The sequence below is a fragment of the Argentina silus genome, assembly GCF_951799395.1.
Source record: "Argentina silus genome assembly, chromosome: 3".
NCBI lineage: Eukaryota > Metazoa > Chordata > Actinopteri > Argentiniformes > Argentinidae > Argentina > Argentina silus.
In genome coordinates, this window is record NC_139657.1 from 9246259 (window position 1) to 9256258 (window position 10000).

General features: G+C 47.5%; 2 protein-coding genes across 2 annotated transcripts in view; one reads left to right on the top strand and one right to left on the bottom strand.

Annotated features, from left to right (window-relative positions):
* Positions 1–1698, top strand: part of ddx11 (DEAD/H (Asp-Glu-Ala-Asp/His) box helicase 11) — a 10438-nt gene extending 8740 nt beyond the window's left edge. The window contains exons 27-28 of the mRNA XM_083666855.1: positions 204–358; positions 1306–1698. Coding sequence (XP_083522981.1) covers positions 204–358; positions 1306–1353 — 203 coding nt within the window. The 3' untranslated portion in view covers positions 1354–1698. The remainder of the gene's footprint in view (positions 1–203; positions 359–1305) is intronic.
* wash1 (WAS protein family homolog 1) lies at positions 777–8284 on the bottom strand. Its single transcript, XM_083666856.1, is given in 12 exon segments — positions 777–2663; positions 3082–3150; positions 3791–3811; positions 3814–3948; positions 4361–4528; positions 4714–4918; positions 5270–5405; positions 5518–5654; positions 6477–6623; positions 7009–7120; positions 7403–7543; positions 8171–8284. Coding segments are annotated over 12 exon segments (1428 nt in total). The 5' UTR covers positions 8179–8284; the 3' UTR covers positions 777–2514.
* Between the last annotated feature and the right edge of the window lie 1716 nt (positions 8285–10000).

The following is a 10000-nucleotide window of genomic DNA, read 5'->3' on the forward strand; positions in this document are numbered from 1 at the left end:
TTTACTACATAATTCCATATGTGTTCCTTCATAGTTTTGATGTCTTCAATATTAATCTACAATGTAGAAAATAATAAAAAATAAAGAAAAACCATTGAATGAGAAGGTGTGTCCAAACTTTTGACTGGTACTGTAGGTTAGTTTTATGTAAAAGCTCCTCCCTTTTTTTTTGGTCACAACACCACTTCCCTCTCTCTCCGCAGGAAGGGCAATCCGTCACCGTGGTGACTACGCTTGCATCGTACTGTGTGACCGGCGCTACTCCCGACCCGCTACGCTCGCTAAACTCCCTGACTGGATCAGAACCCAAACACACACACACACCAGCTTCGGCCCCGCCTTCGCCGGCCTGAGACGGGTGAGGAACACCCACACAGTCAGTCTTGGGTTGGGTGGGGGCGGCACCAGTTGGGTGGTGGGCGGCAAGGACCAGGACATAGGGGTGGAGTAGCCTGGACCGATTCAGGAACTGGAGTCTTATTTTTGAGGGGCTCTTAGACAGATAAGCACAAAGAGGACAACACAAGATTAGAGGATGTTGCAAACTGGAAAACCGGATACATTAAACAGTCGGAGAGAATCAGCATAAAGCAGATGGCCTGAGGCCCCCCGGCACAACGAAAATACATCGAAAATACATCTAAAGGACAAGGCCAGCGCCCACTTCCACCGCGTCCACTCTTGTGACTGGCTGGCCTGCCAGAGGGACATCAGGGAGGTGGGGGTGGGGGTGCGGGGGGACGACGACAGCATGAGCCAGAACCAGAGCCAGAGATGCCCAGAGCCAGCACCGTGACCATCCCAGCCCACACGGTACTGGGCTGTATGCCTGCATTGGAAGGGCCTACAGCAGAGGCCCCCAGCCAACCCAAACCCACACACCACAAGAGCCCACCCACCACTGAACGGGAAGGACCCGAGATGGGCCCAGGCAGCAGATGCCACCGAGAATGAGAGCACAATTAGCCAACGCAGCCCTCCTCTCCTTTCTGTCTTCACAGAAGGATTTATCATCAAGATTTCAAGCTTGTTTGTTTCCACACAATATCTCACGAATTCATCTTTTCAGTAGAAGTGTGACTTCAATATTGAGGGTGTGTGTTGAAATATAGTGCCAGGATATTAATAATGTATTTTGAATGAAAATACATTATTAATGACCTGGCACTATATTCTAACACACGTCCTCGATATTGAAATCGCAATAAACATTTATTTTTTCATTTTTTATGTAACACTGCATGATGGCATTTGAAAAAAACAAAACAAATATTCTCTCTCTCATTATCTTTTTGTCTTTTACAGTTTTTCATGGAGAAGAAGAAGCAGGAGAAACTCAGGGTAGATATATAAAGGTCAAAGTTCAACCCCTCAGGAGAAAGCTGCCTCGTCTCCTCTCCCAGACCTCTCTGTTCTGGGGTTGAGTCCCTGTCATTGGACCAGCAGCTCTATTTTCTTTTCAATTGGAGGAATGTCCTCATTAAATGAGTTATTTCTAGTTTCAGTTTAAACCATGAATTTGTACTTGTACAATACCAATACATGTACAATTGTTTAATGCAAAAAGCTGTTTATTGAATGAATTGACGTTAGTGACATTCTCATGTTCTGTCTGTGTTTCATGTTGTAATTATGTTAACTTTCTATATATAATAAACATTATGTTGGATTTCTTTATAATAAACATATCTATATTCATTTATGGTTTGAATTATTTTCTTGTGTTTCATTGTTCTGCAATCAGGCACCAGTATAAACATAATCATGATTCTCATAACAAAGATCAGGGGTCAGTTTCATGAAAGCTTCTTAGCCAGAGTTGTACTTTATCTCTTGAAAATCCAGGCCCGCTCTTCTCCTAGACCAGAAAAGCTCTTCATTTAACAAATGTCATCCTTTCATGAACAGAAGATTGACCTGCAAACATGGATTTTACAATTGTTGCTATCTCATGGCTTTGCGGCCGGGTCTGTCAGGAGAAATTAAGTACTACTTAAGCTACAAAGCTTTTGGGGAAACTGACCCCAGTACAGATGTTCCATGTATGTAGGATTAGTTCCACAAAAGGCCAGCAGGTGGAGTCTCTATATACATGGACACTAAACTAAAACCCAGTCTGCACTGTACCTGCTCTGAACACACACAAAGGGTCTGGCTGAGCTGGGCATATTAAACATGATCACAATCACTAGAAATCACAATCTAGAAATCATCATCAAAGAAGCTAGAAGCTGCCTCGAACCACTGATACAGGGTCATATGTTTTATTTCCTTTAAATGGTTAAACCTCAATTTCTTTCTGGTTTCACCTCAATTAAGAAACCGGGCATCAACAGATCCTTATTGCAGAGAGACTGTAGCTTAGCTTGGCTTGGCTGACCCTGGTGAACAAGCACAGCTTTTCCCATCCGTTAGAACATTCTCATCAGAATTCCATTCTCTGATCTGTTGGGCGGTAGCTGTGCTCGAGAGTTCCAATCCTTCCGATTGGCTGGTATGTGTTTGTGTCCGTGATTACGCCTCCCAGTCGTCCTCGTCCTCCGCGGCTCCGGAGTGAGGGGCCGGAAGGGGCGGAATGACATCCGACATCCGAGCGAAAGCGCTGCCAGAATTGGCCGGAGAGTCATTGGGTTCCCCGCCTGCCGGACCTTTCCCAGAGATACCTGGAAGAAGAAGAGGAGGAGGAGGAGGAGGAGGAGGAGGACACAGACGAGGCTGCTTATAACACACTCTACTGACCGGTGTCGAGGGCATCCTAACTGTTTAAACCTTTGAGGATCGAGTCACTTTGGTGGTGGAGTTTAAACACTTGGTCAACGCAAATATCAGAGATGTGTGTCAATGTCATGAGGACAGCTGTTTTTAGTGATGACGTTTGTGTTTTCGATATGGAACTGTTGTTCTGTATGTGTGTCCATAGTTTGTTCCATGTTGTGTCTGTGCACGTACGTTGTTTTGTCTGAAACTTTGTTCCCCCTGCAGCTGTTGAAACAGGACTCTCTTTCATCTCAATGAGACTAACCTGGATAAATAACGGTTCAATAATCCTAACTAGCTCATCTCAGTAGAGGAGAGGCTCACCTTTCCTGCGCATGGCCAGCTTATTGAAGAGATCGGACATGAAGTCTCCTCCACTGGCTGCTGCCGTCACTGAGAAAGAGAAGAAACAGAGAGAAGAAACAGACGTTTAGAAAGCAGATAACAGTATTTGGAAGAATTTTTTTTTTTCAACTCTTGTTTTCTAAGGGGATGGTGAGTCTATCTCGCTTATTTCGACGCCCTACGAGTTCTACTGCTGAGGTTCAGGCAGTGAAGAGGAAATCCAGGCTTACTCTAACAGCTCTCAGTTCATTTCTTGATGAACCCGAGTTGTTAAATGTGAGTGTGACCTAGCTACTGAACCAGGTGGAATGTGGATAGACTCGCAAGCAAAAGGCCAGGCAGATAAAAACAGACTGTAATGAAATATGCATTTTAATGAAGGTGGCATTCATCCTTCATAAAGGTCACACTGCCAGGAGCTGTTGGATGGAACCTGTGATAACCCTGCTAAGTAACCATGCGGTTCAGAGTGTGGTGTGGTGTGTCACTCACTCTCTCTCTCTCTCTCTCTCTCACCACACACACACACACACACACACACACACACACACACACACACACACACACACACACACACACACACACACACACACACACACACACACACACACACACACACACACACACACACACACACACACAGGGAGGCCTGTGTGCTCTGTTTAGGTCTATTCTAGGATGTTCTCACCTTGTTCCTGCTCCTTCTGTTCTTCTTCTCCATCTTGCGGTCTTTGACGTTGCGTAGTTTGGCCCCTCCGATGCCTCCGGCGTTGCGTATGGACTCCAGGAGACCGGCCCGACCGTCTGATGGCTTAACCACCTCACTGGGAGCTCCCGCCACAGGCCCTGGGGTTAGAGCAGAGGGTGAGGGTGAGGGTGAGGGTGAGGGTGGGTGGGTGTGGGTGTGTGTGTGTGGTGCTATGTATACCCTACACCTGCTCTGTGTGTGTGTGTGTGTGTGTGTGTGTGTGTGTGTGTGTGTGTGTGTGTGTGTGTGTGTGTGTGTGTGTGTGTTGCTGTGTGTGGTGTACTGTGTGTATGGTGCTGTGTGGTGTTATGTATACCCTACACCTGCTCTCTGTGTGTGTGTGTGTGTGTGTGTTGTGTTGTGTTGTGTTGTGTTGTGTTGTGTTGTGTATACTGGTATAAGCTACCTGTGCTCTGTTTTCCACTGGCATCTGCAGGGCTCCCTGGTGGGTGGGTGGGTGTGTGTGTGTGTGTGTGTGTGTGTGTGTGTGTGTACACTTGTGTAACCTACCTGTGCTCTGTGTTCCACTGGCATCTGTGGGGCTCCCTGAGGGGGGAGGTGGTGGGGGAGGGGGAGGCGGGGGAGCCCCAGGGGGAGTAGCAGGCGTGAGAGTGGGCTCAGGGGGAGGAGGAGGGGGAGGTGGGGGAGGAGGGGGAACAGCAGCTTGGAACCGAGAACCTGAAACACAGATGCACAAATGAGCAAAATAAACCAACAGAAACAGTATTTGCCTCCAAAAGCATGTCAATTTCTCTTTCCACCAACTTCTTCTCCCATGGGAAATTCTGTTTGTGTGTGTGTGTGTGTGTGTCTCTGTCTGTCTCTCTGTGAGTCTGTCTGTCTGTCTGCCTGTCTGTCTGTACCAAGTCCATTGCTCTCCTCTGCGTCCCCAGTGAAGGAGGGTAGTTCGGGGATGTTGTGTGTGGGTCCAGAGGGGGCGAAGCCGGGCCCCAGGTCGGCGCTGTAGGAGAGGTCGTCTGCGATCCCGGGCAGGTCCGGGAGGTAGGACGGTACGTCTATCTCTGGTACCTGGCCCAGGTCTGGCACGTAGAAATAACTCTCTGCTGTCTGAGGGGCGGAGAGGGAGGGAGGGAGGGAGGGAGGGAGGGGGAGGGAAGGAGAGGGAGAGGGAGAGAGATAGAAGGGCAGAGGAAAGTCAAATTATGAAAACAAATTCTTATTGTCTAGTGTGGAATAATAAACCAGCAGCCTCTTCATCCGACTTATATCACTTATATTCCACCGCCATCACAAAGAAAAACACAGCACAGACTGCTTATCCATGCTGACAGAGAGACAGAGACAGAGACAGAGAGAGAGAGAAAATATTTATAAATGCTATTGCTAATTGAGAAGGGGAGGTGAGGGAGAGGTTGTTCTCTCTTGGTTATGGTAGAGTGTGTGTGTGTGTGTGTGTACCTGTCTCTCCAGCTGTTCTCTCTTAGTGATGGATAGCGGAGCGTCAAAGGGTTTTTCTTCTTTCTCCGTCTCCAGAGTGTTGTGCGTTTTAGTCACGGCCCCCGCCAGAGGATCCAGGAAGACATACTTCTTATACCTACACACCAGGACGCTACTTTAGGCACTCCACTGTACATCAGGTGTGTGTGTGTGTGTGTGTGTGTGTGTATGTATGTCTATGTGTGTGTGTGTGTGTTTGTTTTACTTACAGGTTCTCTGTAGTGTTGAACAGCAGTAGGGAGCTGACTGAGGAGATATTCCGGGGCAAACTGCCCAGACCCTCCTCCGTTTCATCCTCCGATCGCTTCTTATTGCTCACACACACCGGGAAATATAACAGTTTATCCTGAGAGGGGGAGAGAGAGAGAGGGGGGGGGGGGGGAGAGAGAGAGGGAGAGAGAGATTCATATACAAGTGTCAGAGAATGCAATATTTTGATCTGAAGGCTTTTGCGGAAAAGGCTCTATGGTAAATTCCCTGCATCAGAGCACCACCATAAAACAACAGTACATAGGCTTTACTTGTTGCTGTGAACGTTGATAGAATGAATAGCCCATCTCCCCCTCCATCTCCTTCTCTTTCTCTTCTTGGGGCTGATTGGAAGACCTCAGAATCCCTCTCGTACTCATTCACTCAATGACTCACATACCCAGAGTGCACAAACATGCACAGACCGAGACACAGCAGAAAAAAAAATACTATTCTCTAAAGGCGAAGAAGGGAGGATTCGGTGGTGTTCACTATCAATAATGCAGACCCTCACTGCTGAGCACAAACAACAAACTGTCTCTCACTCTCTCTCTCTCCCTCTCCCTTTCTTTCTCTCTCTCTCTCTCTCAAACAAAACAGGGCTAGCCAACACAACATACAGTCGACGGAACCACGGTTGAATTTTCTTTCTGAACCAAGGTACACAAACAACCGAGCACCATAAAAACACACACACACACACACACACACATATACCGTGAGCAAAGAGAGAGACACACACTGAAAGAGAGCGAGAGACCCCACCTGCTCCTCCACGCTGTCACTACGAGTGACAATCAGTGAACGTCGTGACTCTCTGCGTCGACAACTTCCACCAGAGGGAAGGGAGGTCATCGGAAGGAGTCTTCTCTAAATCTCACACAAAACACAAGACGCTTCCCCCCTCACTGTGACTCACTTGCAGGGCCTTGTCGTCCAGAGGCCGCAGTTTGTTTTGTATTCTGTATCGGGGGCGGGTCTGTGAGGAGGGGTCCGTGGCGCCACTGAAGATGGAGGAGTAGTCCTGTAGGCGCTCCGGTGCCGGGTATTTGGCACTGGAGAACACCTAGACCGTACGGAGGGAAGCGATATCATTTTGAACGTTTTCGAACAAGTCAGGTATGATAATGTGTAAGAATGTGTGAGAAGAGCATCTCAATGTCTTCCTCCTGTCTCCTTTCCTTCATTTTGAGTGACAGGTCGAACAAATCATCTTCTTACGTATCACGACGACCTCCAATGATTTGGATGTTATGCATTGCTCAATCTATACGAATATCATATCATATATAATAAAGGCCATTTTGCTGACGCTTATCCAAGGTGACTTACATTGCAGTGAGTGCATACAATTTTTTTTAATTTTTTTTTGCATATATGGTCCGAGCAGGAAGCTCTGGGATTGACAATATTTCTGGAATATTTTCGATTTCGGGATGACGTTTCGTTACCTTGGTAGCCTTCTTGCTGCCTTTGATCTTGTCCACGCGAGCCTGAGCCAGTCTGATCCGGTCTGTCACAGTCTGCAGGTGGCTGCGGTTTCTCTCCACACTCTCAGACACCCTACACACACACACACACACACACACACACACACACACACACACACACACACACACACACACACACACACACACACAGTAGGGGGGTTGTCACTGGGGATCATGATAAAGTATTCAAATGAGTGTGTATGAGACAGTCCTCCAGTCAGCTGTCTCTTCCATTCATGTTATACAACATCTCATGTATAAACACTGAGTGCTTACAGGCATCTGCCTGGGTGTCACCTCCTTAGACTGGTGTGTGTGTGTTTGTGTGTGTGTGTGTGTGTGTGTGTGTGTTTACCTGTTGAATATGTCAGTAGATATGGTCTCTAGGTAGAGCAGGGCGTCTGTGATCTGGTGAACAGCCTCCTCTCTCCTCAGGTCCGACTGGATGAGAGGCACTGAATACACCTGGCCCTCCAGGCAATGTTTCTGGGTCATCCTGCATACAGGACAGGACAAATAAGCCACCCAGCACCTTCAAAAGCCTTACACAGACCCTTGTGATTAATAAAACCTTGCTTTAGTGAGAGGAGGTGAAAGTCTGTGATACGAAAAAAACGGTACAGTGAGTGAGCACACAATTCCAGCTCTGAACACAAGGTCCTCTCGTCTCTCCATCGCAATTTCCTCTCTGTTGGCGGTGTCTGTCTCTCTCTCTCTCTCTCCTCTCTCTCTCTCTCCCCCCCCCCCCCCCCTCCCAGCTGGCACATGACCGCGGCGGGCTAGGCAGAGATATTAGCCCGTCCCTAGCTAAGCCAGCTAGCGAATACACTGCTTCTCAATGGGCTAAAGTTAGCTACCGTTAGCTCACAAGGCAGCATGTTGGCGTGTGTCTTGCAGTGAATAACACGGCCACACGATCACCCACTCACAACGCAACACCCGAAGAGCTCCGATCTAACCTCCCCGCTCTCTAATCACCCTGCCCCCGCAGAGCGCATACTTCGCTCCGGGCTACCTATCAACAACCCTATCTCCGAGGCTCTGATAGCGCACACACACAGCTCGATGATATTGGCGATCTATAATCATCATAGCGGACATGAGTGACACAGCAGCATCTTACCTGACCATTTATGGTCTGTAGTGTCAGTGGCTGCAGATGTGTTTGTTGGAAGGTGTTTATTCACAACATCCAAATCGAAGCCGCTGGTTTGTCTGTCAAACTGTTCACTTCCGCATGGTCCTACCGCGTGACAGGTTGATTCTGACGTTGAACGCTTAAAGGGGCAATGAACTAAAATGACACACACATATACACACACACACGCACACAGGCACACACACACGCGCGCGCACACACACACAGTACATTTTACACACACAAACACACTGTGGTAAGTTAGTACGTCAGGCATTTGGCTCTTCAAATCTCAATAGCTCTGTAGCCATACAATACCGATATCTAAAACCAACGTCATTCAAACCAGAGATTTTTTTCTTTTCTTTAAAATGACATTTCAATTTGCATTTAAACCACATGATATAATCATCTACCAGTGTGTCTCCGGTTTGAATGAAAAGAAAACATATATAAATTCATGGAAGCCTTTTTGGAGAAAGATAAAGGCTTGCCAGTGTGTCTATGGTTTCTCTCTTGTGGTTTAAGGGGCCCCCCAGACCCCTCGGCGCTTACAATGTGAGGGCCCCCAGGTGTTATTCTTGATGTATGCACCTAGTGGTCAACTCACACTGTAAGCACTAGTGGTCAGCTCACATTGTAAGCGCTGCGGGGCCCGGGGGCCCTAGTGGTCAGCTCACTCTTTAAATGCCAAGGGGCCTTGGGGCCCTCACACTGTAGTGGTCAGCTTATGTTTTGACCACTAGGGCGCCTAGGCTTTGAGCCAATTGAGAGCCACACTGGTAAAAGTTTAGCAGGCTGTGTGACTTTGATGGTGGAGGGCCTTGGGTTGGACCTCTCAAACTGTAGAGGTCAGTCATATGACAATGCAAGCAACATGTCAGGAGAATCCAATGGGCTACAGGCCCACCTGAAACAAAAAAAAAACTCTGATAGAGTATGTGCCTTGCGCAGCGCATTCACTTAACTTAATTGGTGTTATCACCTTAGACGGCAGTAGCCCAGAGGCTGACGAGTTTTTAAACATGTTGCAGTCACTGTACACATTTTGCCCTTCATCCACACACAGATGGGGGAAAGTCTTTCGGAAGACAGATGTCAGCCTGACATTAAAATAGCTGTCCAGAGTCAACCAAGGCACTGTGGAATTTACACCCACATTAGAGAGGCCTTCGGTGGTATGTGCAATGATGATAATGAGAAAAGAGATACACGAATTGAGGCCGCTGGACTATGTGCTAAATTGGACACCATAGAGATGGTGTTCATGGCACATTTCTGGGATGTCATACTTGATCGTTTCCACATTACAAGCATGCACCTACAGAAAAGTGACATTAACATCTCTGTAGCAGCACAGCTTTTGTCTTCGTTGAGGGATTTTGTGGTGGGACAGCGAGACCAGTTTGAGGCTTTTGAAACGGCAGCCTTAAATGTGACAGGTGTCTCTCAGTCAAAATAGAAACATTTTACGTGGTCATTGATAAGCTAGTGGCATGCCTTGAACATCGCTTGGAGGCTTACAAGCCTTTGACAAGTCTCTTTGGAGTTCTGTTTATGTTAGGTCTGGTGTCTAACAGTGATGCCATAGTGGAAAAGGTAAATGCACTCTCCGCTGCATATCCATCAGACCTGGACATAAACTGTGCCAACAAACTCATCCAATTCAAGTCTTTCATGTCTGACTCTGAGGGTGAGAAGTGCCCAACTAAATTGCTTGAGACGTTGCAGGCACTTCATCATCGGTAAGTGTTCTCCAATATTTTCGTGGCACTTCGGGAGGGGAGGGGGGGGGCTCCAAAAGACATGTGCCCA